This window comes from Homarus americanus, unplaced genomic scaffold (assembly GCF_018991925.1).
Source record: "Homarus americanus isolate GMGI-L3 unplaced genomic scaffold, GMGI_Hamer_2.0 scaffold4896, whole genome shotgun sequence".
In the NCBI taxonomy this organism is placed as follows: domain Eukaryota; kingdom Metazoa; phylum Arthropoda; class Malacostraca; order Decapoda; family Nephropidae; genus Homarus; species Homarus americanus.
In genome coordinates this window covers 3,525,013-3,547,207 of record NW_024749657.1, presented here as the reverse complement: position 1 = coordinate 3,547,207, position 22,195 = coordinate 3,525,013, and the positions used below count along the sequence as shown (strand labels likewise).

Below are 22,195 nucleotides of genomic sequence, written 5' to 3'. Positions count from 1 at the left end.
GCACTGGAGAACTGTGCATCTTCTTGTATTAACTGTCTCTTTTTGCCCTGCTTCATCTTCAAAGAAATGTGGTTCTACAATACCTTTATATCTGATAGCATACTAAATTATCATGGTATGACCCCAAGTGCCGAAACACAAGGTATTATTGATCAGATGTATTTTTGACGTATTTTTTTTTTTTTTTAATGAAAACTAGTGTTTATATAGTGACAATAGTCTATGTTATTAAGAAAATGTATATATAGGTAGTTTGAAACATACAGGCATTCTATTTAATTGTTAAAATATCATGTTTATCTCAGAACCTGTAATCTGCACAGGTAAATCATCGTAAACAAATTTCTCCTCTTGGTGGTGGGTGTTGATCCTAGACCACCACAATAGGTAGTCTTAGTCTAGTGGCTAAACTGCCTGACTACTAAATACCAATCATGGTGGTCCTGGTTCGAAATTCGGCACCCACAGGTGAGAATTGTTTACATGTCATGTTTCATTAGATATTAAGTTTAGATACCTGTACAGCATGTCGACCATCACTAGTTTACATGGCAATTGTCAGTTAAATATTGAACAAAAGAAATCAAAATACAGTCATCCCTTGGTTATCACGCCTAATTGGGACTGCGCCGAGTGCTTGATAACGAAAAACGCGATAACAAAAGTACAGAACCTATGGGATTTATTCTAATTGGTTCCAGGCACCCAAGACCCAACCCCAACTTTCCCATTTTATGACCATTTAGACCCACTAAAGATATAGATATATGTTATGGTAAATATCAGAAACACACATAGGCATGGCTAGGTTTATTACAAAGTGATGAAAAGGGTACGCTCAATACTGTAGTCCACAAAACATGTAGCTATGCTTTCTTTATTTGAGTCCCCCATCATAGGAGTCCGTTTTCTCTTGCTTCAGGACGCCTGAGTCCTCCGTTTTCTCTCAATCTTAGAGTGCACCAGAGACTTCGTTATTCCTTAGTAATGACACAGAATTTGAAATTGCAATTGTTGAGGCAACTAGATATGTCTGATTACAGCAAATGTGTTATTGTCAATTTGTAGGTGAAAGATTTTATCCTCAATAGTTGTAGGTGAAGCAAGGGGGTAACATTACACCTGGAGGCAAATGCGTGATAACCAAATTCTCGGCCTGAAAAAAAAGCTATAACGGCATGTGTGCAGATTTTGATGGATGCGTGATAACGAAAATCGCGACAACCAAGTGCACTATAACCAAGGGATGACTGTATGTTACGTCCTGTTGATAAGAAAAATTTGCCGAGTCATGTCATGGTGCCCCTCTGAGCTTCCTGGTGAGGCTTAGTGTTGTACAGTGTCAGGCTCTCACCTTTATATCTGTACATTTAGGCCTGTACTGTGCTGTGCTATACTCTACTGTACTATAGGTACATTATTTTGGCTAGCTAATGAGAGAACCCTCAACACCTAGTGGCATTCCTTACAAATAAAGGAGTACGAATTACCTGTTGCTACAGGATCAGCTGAGCAGTTATCAAAAAGGTTGGAGAGGGTTAGTCTGAGATATATCATCATTGTGTACAATATTTTGAAGAATAAAGATAAAATGCAAGATTATGTAAGCAATGGGGTAGTGATAGCATAAAAGAAAGAACAATTTCTAATTTAAAAACAATTCTGTAAGGTATATTTAATGCTGGTCTTAGGGTTAGTGATCCCTTGTACTGTACTGTCATGTCTGATGTACCAATATTTGTTGATTTTGGTTTATGGTTCATGGTTCCATAGATAAGTTTTATGTGTACACTTAATATTCTTTGATTATGGTCACTAGGTGCTGTAGCAGTGCAACAGTTTATGGATTATCTTCTTCAACCATCATTTTCCTATACATAGCATTCTGTTTTCTACAGAAACTTTGGTCTTCCATCTCTAATTTGATACTAGCTATTCATTTCCTGCTCATCTTTGTCAAAGGAAATTTTTGTGCCTATCTGTTCCAATCTCTCATTTCCATGAGCAAGGCTGATTAATCCAATTATTGTATGGTTTTGTTTAGCTTAAGCTTTTATATTCACATAAACTTCCTTCTATCTGTTGCATCTATTGCACCCTCATCCATTCTAATATAGTACAGTACTCCCCTATTCATCATTATGTTAAAAAATAATATAGAGTACAATACAGTACCACAATTTTGGAAGTACAGTAATATTTTTCTTCAAGCTCTTTATTGCCATGTGTACAGTGTCTTGTTCTTAGAACCTTACAAAGAATAGACTGTAAACATGGTAAGTTAGATATGTAATTGACTCTACCTTATATTTGGGTATGGGGATTCTTTAAAGTAAGTTGAGATACAGGGGCACATGAAAGTAGTTGTGGGGGGGGGGGGTGGATATGTTGCAATGTTAACATCTAGTGTTCAACAATAAATTGGAAATTAATTTGAATTTACCAGTTGATGTCCAGCCATTTATACATTCTTCAACTACCCAATCAGGGTAAAGCTGGCAGCCTGACTGTAGTTGTTAACCAAGTTCTTTATGATTTGTATTATCATTGGTAGTGGAGTCAGCAGTGATGTAATGAGGGTTTAAGTAGCCATCTTGAAATGAAAAGGTTAAAAAGCTATAGACTGTATAGGGAGCTATATTAGTACTGATACTGCTGAAAAATACTCGCATGAAATCATAGAAGCTGTTTTTGTATTACTTTATTATACAGTTTTATAATGGCATCGTCTTCTCCTGGCAGACTATGTCGCGGCACATGGTAAGATGAGTGAAAGAGAAGCTCGGACAAAATTCATGCAAATCGTGGCGGCTCTTCGATATTGTCACAAGCGTGGAATTGTACACAGAGACCTCAAAGCAGAAAATTTACTCTTAGACAAAGAATTAAATATTAAACTTGCAGGTAAGTGTTTGTCTTCTCTAAGTTGTCGTCATTGATCGGTATCAAACTTACTTTCCATTGTGAATCATAATCTGTATCTGATGAGTTACTCGACTAGCTCTTTGTTTAACCTATATATGTATACTGCACTGGAATCTTATTAGGTCACTCTTGAGGAGTTGGTAGTTTTGTGAGGACTTTAAATGGAATCATATATGGCTTGAATCTTCATTGTCCTATTGAATGTATTGTACTTCTATTTAGTTTGTAACGTTGTGGAACTTATGATAAATAAACACTCATGATGGGAACAACGTAGATACTGTACTAGACCTTGTGGGCATTCTTTTATTAGGGGGGGTTGGTGTGGGGCTGTGCTTATTTCATCATCACATTGTTAGTCCTATTCTCCCATGTGTTTCAGATTTTGGTTTCAGTAACTTCTACACACCAGGAGTCCTCTTATCAACGTGGTGTGGCTCTCCTCCTTACGCTGCCCCAGAGCTCTTTGAGGGTAAAGAATATGATGGACCTAAAGCTGATGTTTGGGTAAGATGTGTCCAGTTTGTTTGATGATATAAATGTAGATAAACTGTACATTGTATGCCTCTTGATCTCTGGCCACATGAAATCTTCTCAGGGCCTTTTACATTTGTACACAACTCATGTTTAAATTTTTTGTGGTCTTTCAGAGTTTAGGAGTCATATTGTTTGTGTTGGTGTGTGGATACTTGCCTTTCGATGCCAAAACCATGCAGACGTTGAGATCCATTGTGGTAGCTGGCAAATTTAGAATACCATACTTCATGTCCTCAGGTGAGATGGTGTCTGTTTTGTATAGAAAGAATTTTCCATAAATTAATCTGTGGAGGTCATGAAGGAAATTGATGAGAAAGGTTTTTAGCCTTAGTAGAGGGATGGGTAGTCTTGCTTTAAAGGATTTATAAAATTCTGAATTAGATTTTTTTTTTTTAGTTTTTAAGGTGCTAGATAATAGGCTGCAGAATATTTGGGAGCACAGGCTTCAGAATTTCTTATACTGTATCTCACTCTTTATTAAATAATCATACATACACTTTTGAGTCAGTATACATGTTTGCTTCAGTTTAGAAATACAGTGTATCCATAAATGATTACCCTAAAAACAGTATGCTCTCACAAGAAACAGAACTGTAAGTTGCATAAATTTTGCCAAATGATTCTTACATGTTAAAGTGGCTTTCATGTTATTGAAGAAGTTGTCTTCAATAAATAAAAGATTGGTAAAAGTTAAGATTACAAAATTGGCAAAATGTTATATTGGGTGTCTGTTTTTCTCATAGTTTTATGGTGAAAGAATTTCCTGTGTTGCATAGCTTATAAGACAATGTTCAAGATATGAATTACAGTATTAGAATTTTAGGGTAGAAGCAAAGTTTTCTTAAGAGTTTATAGAGGTTGGGTGTTTCAACATGAGGCCCAAGTTTTTTATATTGATGCTAATGATTTAAAATGTAGGCATAGATAGTGTCCTAAGGGGTTTGTGCTTCATGTACACTACACTGGTGGGTTGGTGATCAGTACATGTGCAATTTTTTGGTGATATTCAACCAGACTTGCCATGCACAAGTACGGCTCTGGAGAGTGGCTGTAGGATGTTGCTGCATGGCTTGATATATATATATATATATATATATATATATATATATATATATATATATATATATATATATATATATATATATATATATATATATATATATATATATATATATATATATATATATATATATATATATATATATATATATATATATATATATATATATATATATATATATATATATATATATATATATATATATATATATATATATATATATATATATATATATATATATATATATATATATATATATATATATATATATATGTATATGTATATATGTGTGTGTGTGTGTGTCACTAAAACCATCCCTCTACAGTTTTGGTGAGGCTGAACTTAAATTAGCATGTACTTACAACCCTTCTCCTCCACACCCATTTCTCCTGCTCTCCCTGAAATATCCTCATGGGATATTGTGTACTTGAGAGATCTACTGTAAAGTGCAGGGTTGTTGTGGATACATTCCCCACATGTGCTGTTTTCAGGAGTTCTCAGCCAAATTTAGCATGAGCCTTTGGGGTCTTTCAGGCCTGAGGTTAATAGTACTTCCAGAAGTTGCTGCAAAGAAACTGGAGATGTGGATGAAATGTTTATATGTATATAATTATTACTAGGGTAAATAGGATCACTATGGAAAGCTGCATGTGATGCTTCTCTACAGATGGGTGAAGTGTGTGTTTTAGCACTGGAGACTGGTTATGTTTTGCATGGTTAATTAAGTTGATGAGGAATGGTTAGTGGAGTAAGGTTCAGTTGAGGAAACATCTTATATACAAGTCTTTCATTTTCCTTTCTTACAGATTGTGATAATTTAATTAGAAAGATGCTACAAGTAGACCCCGAAAAGAGAATAAGTATAGAACGGATAATGCAACATAGATGGATAGCAATGGTAAGTGTCTGCTTTGTAAATTTGAAAATTATTAAGTACAGGTAATTGTAATTTCTAAATTCTCTCTGATTAGAATTATGCAATCTGATGAAAGTTATAGAATAGTTGCTATATTCACCAATTTGTTTGTTGAAGGTTAAAATTTACAAAGTACTGTACAGTGCATGGATTATGAAGCTCATGAAGAATGGAAATTGTGTTGCAGTGAGTGATGTAAACTGGGCACTGTCTCATACAAGCATTAAAGTGATTCATGTGAGATTTAAGAAATAGGAATGTTGAGATTATATACAGGATTTTCATTGTGAACAACTGGTTGTTGCCTGAATTGACCAATTTAGCTGACACTGGTTCAAGTCATATTGTTACTGTGAGAGTACTGATTTACAGTATTTAATTGTACTCAAGAGAAAAGTATAAATCCAATAATTTTAATTTCAAAAAGTCATATGCACTTTATTATCATTTAATTGCTAAACTTTGTACCAATTGTTTAACATTTACAAGTACAGTGATATCTCCGTTAGCCGGAATAATTATAATTGGTGCAGAGCTCTTCCGGGAATGAGAGATTTCCTGGTAACGGAGATATTACTATGTACATTAATCAATCACTGCTTGATCCCAACTTCTCAAATCTTATGTGGACCTTTGCCTAATTATTTAGTGAAAAACCAGTTACCGTATTTTTCGGCTTAAAAGACGCACTTTTTATGACAAAAATATACCTCGAAAATTACCATGCTTTGAGCAAAATTTCACTGCCCCCTAATGTGCTTACTTACATACACGACCTCACTTTTTTTTACCCTTAATTGTTAGCTACTTCCATTGTTCCATTTATTAACATTAAATAACATTATTTAAAACAACCATATTAATTTTTCTACATTAATTTTAATACAGCTACAATGGAGGACTTATTTTCTTCGGTTTTATAATTATGTAGAACCAATCAGTCACTGGTTTTGCAAAAAACGAGTTGTTTTTTTTACTTTTATTTTGTTTTTAAATAAAGATTTATTGTTTTATATAGACGTTGATATACATGTTTACATATGCTTACCTTCTACTGTTGGAAAATATTTCCCGTCGTTGTTATACCACAAAACAAGAGAAAGAATGTAAACACGACAGCCCCTAAGATGTGGAGGTGACCAGGTGTATAAAATGAGTGCTGTATTAGAGACTTCACCTTATACAGATTTTTTTTTTAAATTGATGAAAATGACGACTGATAATTAAGCAGTTCTAAGTGATGATATTCAAAGAGGTGTGTGTACTTGTGCCAAAAGGGCTGTATATCAAGCAACAGTTACACTGGTGTAGGTATTAGGCAGCTAATGTACCAAACAAGGAGGCACTACCGTCTGGGAAGATATTGGAAGCATAATGTATTGTCTAATGGTAGACCCTGCTGCTATGAGACCAAGTCCCAGGTTGATGATCTGACTTTCTGTAGGGTCTCAATGGTTTCTCTTACTTTGACAACACAACATACATACAGGTATATTGTTTCTCACTCTTGATAATTTTTTTAATTTTTGTATTTATTATTATTATTATTATTATTATTATTATTATTATTATTATTATTATTACATTTTCGCCCCCTAGGCCCCAATGTGGGTCAGTGACCTGTGCCCAGGTGGGCTAAAACCCGTAATTTTTTTTTTTTTTTTATTTAATTTCCAAAATCAGGGTGCGTCTTCCACGATGCAGCGTCTTCCAAGCCGAAAAATACGGTACTTCAATCTTGGAAGGGTAAACAGATCATAAGGGTTTAGAGTTGACCAACATTCACTTAGGTATGGTAGAAAAGGTAGATATAACTGAAGCTTAAAATGTAAAGTAAAATGTTAAAACATTATATGCTTTCTAGAGGCAAAATGGTTTTGAAAAGTGAATAGAAAAATAAAATTTGTGGAATGGTGAACAAATTGCAAACACTGTCTTAACACTGTGGTGCTGCATTATCAGTCTTTCTGGCTCCCCACCTTATATTTTTGACTCAAGATAAGATATACACATAAACTTACAGATGGACCATTTCTGTGAGTAGATAATGTATTTGTAGATATTACTAGAAATATTATCATTTTTATGTTGCATTTTTCTCCTCACAGGAAGGTATAGAGCCAAAAATTAAGGAAATCCTCCAGCACTACAACAAAGAGGAGTCTTATCTGCCTCCACCTGACAATGGACAGGTGTTAGAGCACATGATGCACATAATACCTGACCTAGATAGAGAAAAGATCTTGCAGGTGAGGGACGTGAGTGGCCTGAGTTGGGAGTGTGTGCTGATCACAGTGAGTCTTTTCTTGTGTAGTTACGTCAGCTGTACGAAGATGATGGATTTTTTTAACGTTCGATGTTCTACAAAAGTTGCATGTCTTGTCTTTTTTTTTTTTATTTAAAATCTAGTATGTTTAGTGCCTGTGCTTTACACTAAGACCTTTCTTCTTTCTTTAGTTTTTGTTCTGCTTGCTTTTTAAGTTCTAAAACAAAAGAGGAAATTACAGAATAATAAATCCTTTATAAACCTAATGAAGCAACATTTGTGCTTTATGATGTGCATTGCATAGGCACTATACCATACAATGCTTTTGGTATTGTAATGTAAACTATATATTCTCCGGTTGTCAGCCAGAGCTGTTTGGGGAGTTGTCAGATGTGTTAGCTGTGCTGTGCCCTTAATTCTAATGAGTACCTTCGAGTAATGTTCAGCCACTCTGCTCTACATGCTGGAGAGAGACATACACTATTGATATATACTGTACTGTAGCTAAATACGTACTGAGCCTCATGCCATCAGCTGCCTGTGTGTGTTAGGGATATGTTGCTGATTACCTACACACTTGCTTAATCATTATCGACCACCCATGTATGTCTGGATTACACATGGGTTTTACAGTTTCTACTCTGTGTTAAAAGATTTTTCCCGAATATATATGGATAAATACATTAGGGCATCATAAGGTAGCAGTTGCACATACCTTAACCCATGAGCCCAGATACCAAGTAAAGCTAGCCAGGTGTCACTTGTTGTATGTGAGCGTGTTATGTCAGGGCCACACACTGGCATACAGCTCGTCCTCTTGAAGGCTACTGACCCATTTTAACATGTGTGGGAGTGCCATGATCATCATAGTTCACAAACTGGGGAACACACCATGACAATTATAGTTTGCATTGCCATATACTTGAGCTGATATAAAACTGGTTAATCATTCCAAATTCCTTCATAATATGTTGTATGACTTTAAACTTGTACAATATAATGTTGAAAATGTTGTTGCCTTATGATTATATTAAGTGTTGCATGATGTAACTAATCCTGCGTAGATTGTGGTACTAACTAAACATTACAACTTCCTCAGTGTGTGCATGGGATGAAGTTTGACCACATTAGTGCCATATACCACCTCCTGGAAGAGCAGGTGGCAGAAGCTTCATCAGCTTCATCGTCACCCTCCATCGCCCTTTACCCACAGGCCCTCCCAGTTGTACCCACACACCACAGAAAGTCATCCATTACCACTGGTGAGTACCCCTCCCCTCTCTCTCAACCCTGGTGCAATTCTGAGCATGTACTTCAATTAAAGTGAGAGATATTGTATGAGAGTTAAGGGTAAGCATTAGCACACACCGGGTAATAGGCTGACTGGCCCAGGGAACTGATGGTAGTTCTACTGTGGTGGTGCTGATCTATTATTGGTTCTTTGTTTTGGCAGATTTTACATTTGCTACACTTTCTGTAGCTGCATATTGTCCATTTGTCCTTTCTCTTGATTTTATTTTATTTTTTCCAGTTTTATTTATTGCGTCTCCATTTGCTCCCTTTTTCTCACTTGCTTGATTTCGTTTACTTTTCTGCTTGTATATGGTGTCTGAAGGAACCCATCTGTCTATAAATATTTCTCACTTATCTGAAGCAAATATTATCTGCTTCACTTTTGTAAGAACTAAACTGGCATGTTTAGACATTCAAGAAATGTCTTGAGGTGTTTCTGGAGGGTCTGCAGTGGAGGACTTTAAGGCGTGGAGATTGTCTGTGTTATCTTAGACTGGAGTAGGTTAGTCCTTGTCAGGCTAGGTCATGTTAGACTAGGGTACAATAAACCTAGGTCAGGGTAGGCTATGATAGATTAGCGTAGGTTAGTCTAGGTCAGGCTTAGCTATGCAAGGTCCAGTTTGTTAGGTTGTGGCATCCCTTTCAACTGCTGTAGTGGAGGAACATACTGTAGTTCTAGATAGAATACTGTAGTATACAATTGGACCTCAGTAATTATTCTTAGGTGATCTGGAATTTTCACTTTGTATTAGTTTATGCTCCAACCAGCTGAAGTTTACACACAACTCAAGGTGGAAACAGCCAGAAAACATTTATAATTTTTGTCCTGTAGTTTTACTGCATTTTGTGTTCAAAATTTTAAATTCTTAAAAGACACCAGCCATAGAATCTTCCAAAATAAACTCATCTTCACCTTTGTACTTTCTTGGCTATTGCAACATTTTTCTACTACCACAATTAGTACTTAGAAAGATTATATTTTTTGTTTTTGTTTTGTTTTTTTGTTTTGTCTAATTAGTCAAGATATAAGTTCAGCAATATCACATACAGTATAACCAAGGTCCAGGTGTAGTTTACAACTACAGTACTTAGAAAAATCTTTACAATACATCACAATCTTCATTGTTTTTAGGTTTAAAGTCCAGAACTGATTATAATTTTGGCCTAATTTTGAGCACTAGTTCTCTGTGGGCTGTCTTTAGTATGATTTCATATAATTGAGTACAGGTAAACATTTGTGTTATTAATCACATTATACTCCCTCAGGGTTCGTTGACAGAAGTCCAGTCTCCGACACGGAGGAAACCCCACGTGCTGTGCCTCTGTTCTCGTGTTCACCCATCCCTCAAAATCTGCCCGTACTCCATGACCCATACCAGACTTCTTACTCTTTGGAGAAGGTGAGAGTCAATGTTTGGTCTTTGGTAAGAGAGGAACAGAAATGGAAGGGTATGAGGAGATGGGTGAATGTGTGAGAAGTGATATATGATGACTACACAATAGAAAGAGCAGTGTTTCGTTCAGAGATAATCTGCAGTGTAGACTGTAGATGTATTAGAATATTGGTTTGCTCTTTCCAAATAACATAGATTTTACCTTCCAGTATGGTGACACTGACATCAGTGGAGAGTCAGATACAGATGAGCCAAATCAGCGGACAGTAGACAAGTACCTATGTTCCAGAAGACACACTGTTGGCCCTGGAGACACACATCACGAAGAGGTAGGTATCATCAGAGGAGTGCCACAGGTTGAAGTTACTGTATGGGTGGTGTGTCATATACAAGTTCTCTTTCGTACCACACTTTAAGGGTCACGATGATATGTTGAAGTATCTGTGTGTCGTCTGTCATATATTCCTAGCACTGTGTGAGGTCTGATAACCTCCCTCCTCCCTCTTCCCCACCATGAACACAAGGATATATACCGCCCAGCGTGCGGTCGTCTGCAGGGTGTTAAGGTAATTCAAATGGGACAGCATGTAGGTATCCTAAGTAAAAGACGTTTACCCTTATATTTCTCAACTAGTTACAACACACAACATATGCTGATGTTTGGAGTCTAACATGGCTACTCATTGATCTTGTCATCATGTATGTTGTGTGCAAAGATGATGAATAAGCATGATTCACATAGATTTTTTTTCTAACATTATTATCATTTCTTTTTCTCCTGGTTATAATTGTGGGGTGAACTGAAGCCAGATTATTCAGTGCTCAGCTGAATACTTAGCTTGCTTTAGAAAATGGAGTGTAGAATTAATCCACAACTTTTATCCAGTGGTCATGGCTTTTTGTTTCTTCTGCCATGTGCTGCAGCTGCATGTGATTTGTATACACTTGAGGACAAAAAAGAAAGGAGTTTACTATCTCATGCTTGATTAAGATTTTAGATTAAAAAGGTTTTACACACAGCATAGCAAAAGCAGTTCTGCCCAGTTTAGTTCTCTGGGTCAAGGATTTTAGAGTGGCTCAAAGGACCAAGGAAATAATTACAGTACTGTATATGAAATAGTTGTTTTTAGTGACACTTGCTGTCTGAATCTGAAGTTAATTGTCACTTTGTCCACAGGTGATGGAAGCCCACATGCGAGGTCAGCTTCATTTGTTAGCTCCAGTGGGAATGGGAGTGATGAGTGGCTACCAGACTCCTCCCATGTCCCTCCTCCCCCAGACCAACCTGCCACAGAATCTTCCTCTTGTGAAAAACTTTCCACCACAAAATTTCTCTATCAAGGACCAACATCTTCTCAAACCACCTCCTTTTATGCATGCTGGTAAGTTTTAAGTAAATAATTTTAATTAATAGATAAGAGTAAAATGGCCTTTTTTCTTTCTTTTTGTAAGTCCATTATGTTTTGATGCACATTGAGAAAACAGATTTGTCTTAGCTAATAAACGCTTTGTTGTATTCTTCTTGAGATGATTTGATTTACATTTGTATATTTCAGGAAAGATAATGTCATATCTCTTCTTTATTTCAGTATTTTATTACTAAATAGCAATGGTGGTGGTGAGTGATAGAAACAATAATAAGTGATGGTGATAGTAGTAGGAACAGTATGTTAGGGGGAGAATTATGTTGGGATAAGGGAAATAGAGAGATCAAAGGAGGTGTGTGGTAAGAGGGAGACTGAGACCTTTAGATAAGTAGTAGTACCTATTTATCACATGAAACTTAATTTGTCCCTAGCTGGTGGCTTGGGAAGACGAGCATCAGATGGTGGAGCCAACTTACAGATGTTCTTTCAGCGTCAGTTGCCAGAAGGAGGCTGGAGTCATCCAAACAGTCAAGAACAAATTACACAGGTGAAACCACACTCAGAGCTGTTGAACTTTTGTAGAATGTTGTAATTGAATCAATTTATGGTAGTGGACAAAATTTTATTTTGTGCTTTTACCACTCATTGGGTTCATTTTGCATTTCAAATTCATACTTTATTTTTGTAACGTTTGGGATATTTTGTCTTGAAAAAATCATCTTCCTTGCAGTGTTTTAGAACCAACTTAGTGTTAAACTTATGCCATTTCTAAATCAGCCCCAAATAGCTTGAAACTTGGCACAGTATTTGTAGTCTTTTGAGTAAAGAGAAAAATCCCATGTATCATGTCACATGAATTTCTGGCTTTGCCATGTTTGAGAACCCCTGCCCTAATGTACCCCTCCCCCAAGACCACTTGCTGCTATGATTTTTTCACACACACACCTCTGCTTCCTTTTTATCCATCCTCCTCCTATTTATTGTCATCCTAACTCCATCTGCTTATCTCTTCTCTTGGGGGGGGGTAATACATTAATTACATTACATTAAAGTAAAAAAAAAATCAGATTATCAACTACACACATGCTTCATTTATGTACTTATAACATCCTTGATATATTTTCAGCTGGGTCTTGGTGCCAGCTGCCTAGGGGGTCACTCTCAGCCACTACCTCAGCAAGATGATGACCTTTTGGGCCACAGAGATGACGAGATCGACCCCAGCGATGTTGCTCAGTGAGTTGCAGTTTAGGACGTAGGGGCACCTAAGGCAGCTCCCCCACCCTTGTTATGATTCTTATCTCTATCTCTTTCTGTATTTGTCTGCTCATACTTGATTAATGTTCATTATCATAAATAGAACAAAGGAATGAAGTTAAACAATTAGTTGAGAAATAGTTGTCATTGCTTTCCCATACACTGTACAATTATACATCTTTGAAATTGTTCGTATTTCACAGATACAAGCAAGTATTAGGAGATTTTATTCAGATATAGAAAGATGGATTCCAAGATGCTGACATGTTTATACAGTATATTCTAAAAGTTTTCATTGTGTATGAGTATCACTGAACCAACCAGCTGTTATGACAATGGGTCAGTCTTTTACTTTTTTTTTTTTAGCTGGGATATTGTTAATTGTTGAGTGAGAAGTTGAAGAGGCTGAGGAACTAGGGGACATGGCTTATATATCATAGATCAGTAGATAAATGGGACAGGCTACATTGGCAGTTGAAGATCTTATTCCTAGAATAATTTAAACTGGTCCTAGATTCCAGTTGAATCATTTTGTTTTATTGCTGCTGTTTGACACTGAAATCCCTGTTTATTACCCCATCTGCCCTTCAGGTATATGTCTGGCAGAGGAAGAAGCCAGAGAGCAACGTTACCACTGGTTTCGCCCAAAGACGTCCAAGAGCCACAGAGAAAGATAACTCCTAACAGAGCAAGAAAAACTGGCTTGCCAATGGTGACAGAGAGACCACCTGGTAAGGCATATCAATATTATATGATAAGCAAACATATACTAACAGTTGCCTTTATTTAAAAATTTGTCGTGTTTGGATAATGGACACTGTTCTAACAATTTTCTTTTGGCACTAAGTTTAGTTATTTGGTTGGAATGGATGGTAGCTAGATTTTTATATAACTAAATTTTTTTTTTTATTAATTTTTAGTTTGCTTTCTGTTAATGAGAAGCTAAAGTTGTGAATGTTATATTGTGGCACCAGTACCTGTTCCATTTTGGGCCACATTACTTAATGTGTGTCAAGAGTTTATCATTATTTTATGCTGTATACAGTTTTTATTAATACCAGAGGCAAGCCCTAATTTTATGATGCACTTCTTTGTTTCATTTAGTAGTAGTTGTGTGTTCACATGACAGCATGTTGCTATGTGTTGGAGTGTACACTGCTGGTAGTCAAAGGTGCATGATACTTTGGTTTTTAGTCTTTTATTTTATAATTTATATCATTAGCTACTTTACTTTTATAATTTTTTTCTCTTGTATTTCGAATTTTACTCATTTTGTTTGTTCTCTCTTACCTTCCTTTATCCTTACCCCTGCCTGCCTCTGATGCCTGCGTGATGCCATTTATTATTTGCTGACTTGGCCCATTGTTTTCGTTTAACTTTGCTTGCTTGATAATTGCTCATACTGTATCTTGCTTTTTTGGGGAATCGTTGATTGTATTCCCATTAATGTAACATTTTTGTTTAAAAAAAATTTATGCCATGAATTGCAATCAATTTTGGTTGTAAATAATTTTTATATTATTAATCTGGTTTTATTATTACTACTTCAATATTATGTCATGTCAACTTGATCAATGGTACTTGCACACAAACCTCATGTACGGCTGACTAATAGTAATCAATCCAGAATTGATCTTGGAAGCTGAGGAACGAATGAAACGGGACTATGTGACGTCTCACCTGCAAAACCTTTATAATAATGCCTTGTTTATGGGACCCCCGTTACCCTCGGGCATCACAACGGGCATTCCTCCATCTTCGAGTGCAAACTATCCTCTCAAATCAGGCATCGTATCAGGCATTCCCCATCCTCAATCCTCTAAAAGGCCTCCATCCTCTACTCCTCACAGCCTCTCCAACCATCCTTATATTGGGTACAGCTGTTGCTCTCCACCCCTTAATTTGTCTTCCTCCTCATCCTCAACCTATGGGCCCCAATCCTGCACTTCCTCTTCCACTTCCTGCACCTCGTCTTCCCACTCCTGTCCCTCCACAACCCCAGGAATAGTCTCAGGTATTCCACCCCATAACAACAACAACAACATCGTCAACAACAACAATCCATGGCCAAAACACAGAGATCGAAAGAGAAAGACGGGTCTTCCCACAGTGCTGGAAAATAACTGGCTTGTTTCGGCTCCGCAAGAAGCGACCGAATGCACCACAGTGGGTAATTATAATGGGCCTTAGCCGTGTTTTGGTGGTTGGACGAAGCAAATGTGGCCTTTCAGGTGGCGGTGGTGGTGGTATGTTTCCATAGGTGACTGAGAAGAGATTCTTCTTCACTTCTGGCTCTACTAAAGTAAATTGTAATTTGATTGTATTAAACCAAATAATTATTTTACTGAGGTAACTTCCAGTTCTATAAGGTAAATAATTGACTATTTTTGTCACAAGTTTACTTATAAAGCCCACTGTGAATAACTGTATTATCCAGAATTTTGTTTATATTGAATTAAAAAAAATATTCCTGCCTTTTGTCTTTGTTATTTAAAATTTTCTCTTATCACCTACATCTTGTTCTTTAATTTTGTAATCTTTCTTATAAATACATTCTTACACTGTAAAAAAGGACACATTGATATATCCTTATTAGTTTTGTATTGGTCCCTTCTCAGTCTTGTGCATAAGATATCATAAGGAGGGATGAATGAATGTTAACCAAAGCTGCATAACAAGTAACATATACAAAGTTCTGGACCTGATGAACTTTTGAAGGTTAAAGTCAATTATTTAAAAAAATGGTTGTGTACAGTACAAGGTATTGGAAGATTGTATGAATGGATGATAACCGTATACTGTACTTAAACAACGTGAGTTCATGGGTCATAGTTCAGTATGTTAGGTCACTTATACTGAGGTATAAGTTAAAATTTGAAAGTAGGTCTGAAGAAGTGAGGGATGAGTCTGTTCTTTGTGTGTGTTTTGAGCTGTTAAGCAAATGACAGTGAGTAATGAAGTGAGTTCTTATATGATTAGGCATAAATTTAAATCATATTAATTATTTTTTGTGTATTGGGTGAATGATAATGTTAGTTCAAGAATAATTTGAATTGGCTCAGATGTCAGTTCATTTGGCCGGTGTTCAGTTCAAAGTGAAGACCCAGTGTGTGTGTGCATGCCAAGGGGGGATACCCGTACAGTACTTTACTTATCTTTTTTCTGTTCTTTTTTCTTTCACTATTATGATTTGTTGCTGGTAAACTAACTTTTGGATAATACTTTAATTTTTTACTTATACAGGTTTAGGCTGTTCAGAATAGTAGCCTCTGCCCACAGTTAGTTCAATTTACATCTTTGGCATTTGAATACAGTGGTGAAGCATCCTAGGTAGGCCAGCTTACTCTGGTTTCTGAAGCTACCGTGCACAACATGGTTATCAGAGTATGTGTAACTTTTAAGCAGTGTGACTCTAGTTACTACTATGGTCGTATTTTTAGTTTTATTAATTGAATTACTTTTAAACTTTACCAAAAAATATGATTTGTGCAAGCATATACAGTATATCTTAGTGCACCTTGCATGCTGTGTGCATGGCGGGTTGAGTTTGTGCTGTTTATCTTTGTTCTTATAAATATAGTAGTTGCTTTCCTTGAATGTTGAATGATCATGAGTGATTGCATGATTGCTAATGTTGCTGTAACCCTGTGAATGCTCCCATAACTCTCTAACTGTTAAAGAAGCTCATGTGAGATGATCTGACATTTAGCAGCAAGGTTATTATGGATGAAGCATGGTGATAATAAGCAAGGTACTGTATTGTCTTTATCCAGACACCTAAATGGATACTCTTGAGTTCTTTCAAAAGCTGCTATCTTATCAGCGCCACATTTTGAATGGATCCTTGACTTCAGGTGAATGCTGTGCTTTATGCATACCTTATAGGAATCCATCCTCTGCCCACTACTCCAGCCCCTCCTAACTACTGTCTTCAATGTCTTCATCTACAGTACCTACACCACAACCACATCCTAAGAATGAGAAAATAGTTACTTCACATTTATAATGAAGTGAAATGACTTTATACTTAGCAACACATTCTGTTTACTTTAATTTATTCAGCTCTATTTAACTAAGGACTTAGTCTTTGTTGGACCTTCAAGTAAATTACACCATCTTTGAACTGCACACATTTTGTAACTATTCATTGCTCACCCACTCACCCTCTTTACTCATATGTTTACTGTTCATTTTCAATAAGTTATGTTTGAACTGTGATCAAATACTTCATGCATTTATGAATTGCAAGTGATCACTTGAATAAATATATTAAACATAATGGTTGACACTTAAATAAGAGAAGGGAAGAGGTCGCCAAATTACGAGGTCAGACCACACCTTGCACGTTCCCTCTGCTAAAATCGTTGGCATACTTAAAAAAAAGTTACCCTTAAAGCTAAACGAGCAAGTGCTTGTTTAATACAGTAATGAGAACTAATCTGGGGATCATGATGTATGGGTTTTGGCATTTTCTTACACAGAGACATCTAGCAACTTGCTTGGATTTCCTGCCCCCCTTTCACCCCCCCGGAAGCTCTCGTGTGGGAACAGTGAATAGTTGTGCGTGGGGATGAGATGCTTCCCCGTTTGCTATTTTGTTATAGAACAATTCATATATTTATCCACTTGTTTATTAATCACTCTGTCCAGTCTATCTATCACTATCCAGTATGATTATCATTCTGTCCAATTCTTTATCTGTAATTCTATTTAGTTGTTTATCACTATAGACTTCGCTGTACAGTATCCCAGCGATGATGATGTTTTCTCTCAATCCCATGACACTGTACATACTACTATATATGAATGTCACCACCCTTGAAATTCATTGTATGGTGATCACTATTTACAGTACATAGTATTCCTTGGGGTCTAAACTTCACTACAACCTAAAGACACAAAGAACTAAGATCTTGGGAATTGAAACCACCCAGATGCTCACCATTCACATGCAGCTTAATCCAAGAGGGTTATCCATGTGATATTTTGCTCAAGATCACAGGAGCCTGCTGCAGCTCACCCAGTTACAATGTAAAGCTGTTTTACTGTGCAAAGTTGATTTGAATACCTTCTAACTTTTGCTGACTTTGGCCTCTGCAATATAAAAGTAAGGCAGTAAAAGTTTTGAAACTATTTCATTGGGTATACAGAGGCAGGATGGCCTGGATCAAGTGAAAACACACACACTTCCTCTTTATTTGATGTCATTCATTATCTATTACAGCAGTTACAGAGTGAATTATAGTGGATAAAGGGAGAGTATTTATTTACATTTAATTCCATCCCACCTGTATTGTAGAGGAAACAAGTTCACAAAAATGACACAAAAGTAAACATACATTTACTGCTGAATTGTATTAATGGACTCATAGATTGACATATTTGACTACTGTGTACTATGTGAAAAATTCCTCCCCTTAGGACAGTAAGACTCATGTTGTAAACAACTTTGTCATTGATCTCTCAACATTTTAACTTAGCTGTAAAAAATGAACACACCAGTTTGTTCCTTACTGTATATAATTATTGATCAAAAGTTAGATTTTACTGACATAAACATTGTGTACATTATAACTTAACTAATGTATCATATTTTGCTGTAGTTGACACACACAAAGGTTGTGTGTTTTAGCAGGTGTTGGTGTTTAACCTTTTGAGGATAAGTGACTTGGTCAGATATGATCACTTTGCCTGACACTTGTATAAACCATCCTTAGAAATTGATAACTTTTGTTGATAATTTTGTGTATTAATAAATTTATAACAATGTATGAGAATAATATTAACTGCAAAGAAAGTAGGAGACTCACTTATTGGACTTGTCTCTCCCTATAAAGTGCTACTTCAGTATAAGTTTAATTCTGTAAAGATAGTACAAGGAATGATGTCTAGTTCATGTCTGGCTCATATCTTTCCCCAATAATTAGACATATTTTGGGCTTTTACAGGTCGAGACAACTATAAGGATTCCATATATCTCACCTCTGATCGGTACTCTCCAGGAAACACTGTACGACGCGCGTCAGACTCTGCCACCTTCAGCCTCTCTAACATAAATCAAGAATTCCAACAACTTCAGGTATCTCTCTCAACTCTCTGGGTCACTTGTTTTTGAATGCTTATAATGGTATCATGTTTTATTTTATTTGACTGTTATCTTTTTTTTTTTATCAATATTCACTAATAGTTGACTAGTTGCAGGCCTGGCTTGGATCTTAAGTGTCTTTACTAGATGGTTTTGTTGAGTGAGGGGTACAACACCGTCTCTTGCAGTGGTTTGTCTCATATCAACTACTATACTTCATTTAGTTTCTTCGGTACTACAAGCCCTCTCCCTGTACACTATGTTGCAGGGTAAGAGCTTGTAGGAATGAAAAAACTAAATCTAGTACCATCAGGTTGAGTTTTTATAGTTTGTAGATAAATGATAAGTGGTTTTTTAATTAAGAGTATGTATGCAGTTTAAAAATTTCCACTACCCCCATTGTTTCTTGGTACTGTAATGTTATATATTTTATTCTCCATGTTGGACTTGTACTCACAGGGAGGAGCACCAGGTCTTTCTGGGTCACTGTTATTACCAAGAGCAGAAATGACTTAAGTTTTTGGGAAGTAAAAGGTAATAAGTTTTGATATAAGTAGAAAGATTTAATTCACCTTTGACTTGATGTATTATTATGTTTAATCTTATATTTTTAATCTTTTGTTTTGTTGTTATTTATCATTAATTTCTTTTTATTACACCTCGTTTATAATTTTTTTAATTATGATGGAAGCCTTAATAACGATAAAATAATTATATCCTATTTTTTTTAGTCAAGGAGATGGGGTGCTGCAGGATTTGTGTTGGGTTCTCCTAAATTGATAAGGGGGCTGAGTGAAGATAAACCCACCGGATGTATGTTCTCTAGCACTTGTCAGAAATCATCAGTTTAGGGCTTGCTGTGTCATTTATTAGGTGACCTCTTATAATACAGGGTGTCAGTGTTTGTCAGGGTTATCCTACAGTGTTCCTAGTACAGTACCTCCTCTTCCTTCATGTCTAGTCAGCTTTGAATTTCAAGAGCCAAGTGGTAAAGAACCTGAGTTAGAAATATAGGATTGATATTCCTTTTACTGGCAGAAACTATTTCCATGTGGCTCAGACTCCCCAGGTGTTGTTACTTGTTTGGGCTAGGAACCGATTCAAAGATGGTGCCAAATCCCTGGGTTTGTTTGGATATATCAGGTGAGGTTGTTGTCTAGTCATATTTATGCTCTCCCTCCTTCAATTTTTATCTTGTAATAATCTTTTTGGGTTATTTGAGCTTCATGAGGCAGTCTTGTTCTCTCATTAATGAATATTTCTTGATGGATTCATGTTAGTGTAGGTACATACAATTGTATCTTCTGTACAGGTATTTTCACTGTCAGTGGAAATTCTTCAGGAAATATTTGAAACACTACTGTTGTGTATTATCCTTGTGTTGTGAGGTGTTAAAGTTGTAACAGTTTTATCTGGGGTAAAGGCTTGGCCACATAGTTTTAAACATTCCTTTCCATTGACGGTGGCCTTCGTGTTGACAACCAAAGTTTTAAAAATTTTAATAGCGAAGGACACTGCATTATAGCACTTGTCAGGGAGGTATGGCAGTTAAACTAACTTATAATGTTGGAATTAGCTCATTTTACCACCCCACACCTTCTTGTTGAGCACTATAGTGTAGTGTCCTTCGTGACTCTAAATTCTTAAAACTGGGTGTCAACACCAAGAGACACCTGTCGACAGAAAGGGGTGTTTAAGACTACGGGGTTGGCTCTGTGCTGGTGATGACTAACTGGATGGAAGTGGAGTTTATGTTATTGTCCTGTTAACTTGTCAGTATAGTACTTAAGTTTGAGTTATTTGTATATTTATTTATATACTATATCATGAAGTATCTGTGGTTGATGTATCATTTTTTTAAAAATGATTCCAACTTCCACGGACAAATTATTTTTCTTTTACAAATGAAAAGGAAATAATGTTTATTTCTATATACTGTATTTTATTTATTTATTTTGATTTTATCCATAAGACTATACCTCTTTACTGGTTGCAAATTTAGGTTTTATGAATCTTATTATTATTTTTAATACTCATAAACTTATTCAGTCTAAAGTAAAAGTGAGGTGTGAAGCTCAATAAGGCACACGAGGAATGATATGCTCATACAGGCTAATAGGACATCCAGTGTGGTAAGTTGGTGCTCATAAAGTTGATACATTTTTTGTACATGCATGAAGAAGATTTTCCGCTGGCGATAAGTCAAGATTGTTTTGTTTCTTGAGCGATGCTCCACTTACAGGGATGTATCGCGCGAAGCCAGTCCCGCTCCCGGTTATGGCCACCCTCTAGTATTCGAACTGGGTCTCCTGTATCTGGTTGTGCTCTTTGTGGTGCTCCTCTAACTGGCTCATCAGTGGCCAGTCGTGACCGTATGCCCAGTTCAGCCCCATTAGTGGCAGGTAGACTAGGCTGGGAAATGGTTCAGCAGTGTATACAATGTGACGGCAGCGGAAACGGACCCAGTTTTCAAGTGATGCTTGAAGGTTTTGTCCAGGGGCCATAAAGAGAACGTAGAATAACCTACCTTGGTGTCCTTGTAGCACTTAGCCCATTACTCTAAAACAGTCGCCAGGTATTAGAATGTTTCGTGTCTTATTAAACAGAAATTCTACAACTTCAAGCATACTTTGAAAACTTGGCCAGTATTGTTTGTAAATGGGTATTGCATCTTCATATCCCCTCAGTACACACTTTGACGTTTATTCATGCTGATGTCATCTAATAAAGACAGAATTGATACACTATTGTAGGGGGAGGAGAGGTATCATGGTGAGAGGCTGGTCCTGTCATTAAAGTGCCAAGTAAGAAATGTCTTCATCTTCAACCCCTTAATGTGGTAACTGGAGACATCTCGGAGGGTAAAACCTTGAAGTGCTTTAGAACTTTTTATTCCTATGATAATATTATCTTCATTGCTTTATCTCATCTGTGAGTTAATCCTGTTAAATTTGGCTTTTACCTTTGAAATACTGTAGGTAAACTATCATATGGGTGTTAATTTTACATTTTCTCTAGTATTCACACAACCATATGTAATGATGAACTGACTGCTTACTGTCTCACATCAACTAGAGAGCACATAGTTACATTCA

General features: G+C 36.4%; 1 protein-coding gene across 4 annotated transcripts in view; it reads left to right on the top strand.

Moving 5' to 3' along the window:
- LOC121853396 (serine/threonine-protein kinase SIK3-like) overlaps window positions 1–22,195 on the top strand; it is a 37,887-nt gene that overhangs the window by 3,590 nt on the left and 12,102 nt on the right. Inside the window, exons 3-17 of one of the 4 annotated variants that reach the window (XM_042347464.1) lie at window positions 2,743–2,904; window positions 3,308–3,432; window positions 3,576–3,699; window positions 5,329–5,420; window positions 7,547–7,687; window positions 8,804–8,966; window positions 10,264–10,397; window positions 10,601–10,720; window positions 10,916–10,957; window positions 11,569–11,773; window positions 12,190–12,305; window positions 12,885–12,994; window positions 13,607–13,746; window positions 14,631–15,185; window positions 19,018–19,094. In XM_042347464.1, the coding sequence (XP_042203398.1) occupies window positions 2,743–2,904; window positions 3,308–3,432; window positions 3,576–3,699; window positions 5,329–5,420; window positions 7,547–7,687; window positions 8,804–8,966; window positions 10,264–10,397; window positions 10,601–10,720; window positions 10,916–10,957; window positions 11,569–11,773; window positions 12,190–12,305; window positions 12,885–12,994; window positions 13,607–13,746; window positions 14,631–15,185; window positions 19,018–19,094 (2,306 nt within the window). Of the gene's footprint in view, window positions 1–2,742; window positions 2,905–3,307; window positions 3,433–3,575; window positions 3,700–5,328; window positions 5,421–7,546; window positions 7,688–8,803; window positions 8,967–10,263; window positions 10,398–10,600; window positions 10,721–10,915; window positions 10,958–11,568; window positions 11,774–12,189; window positions 12,306–12,884; window positions 12,995–13,606; window positions 13,747–14,630; window positions 15,186–18,963; window positions 19,095–22,195 lie in introns of all 4 variants that reach the window. The other 3 variants (XM_042347461.1, XM_042347462.1, XM_042347465.1) reach the window with 3 other exon arrangements.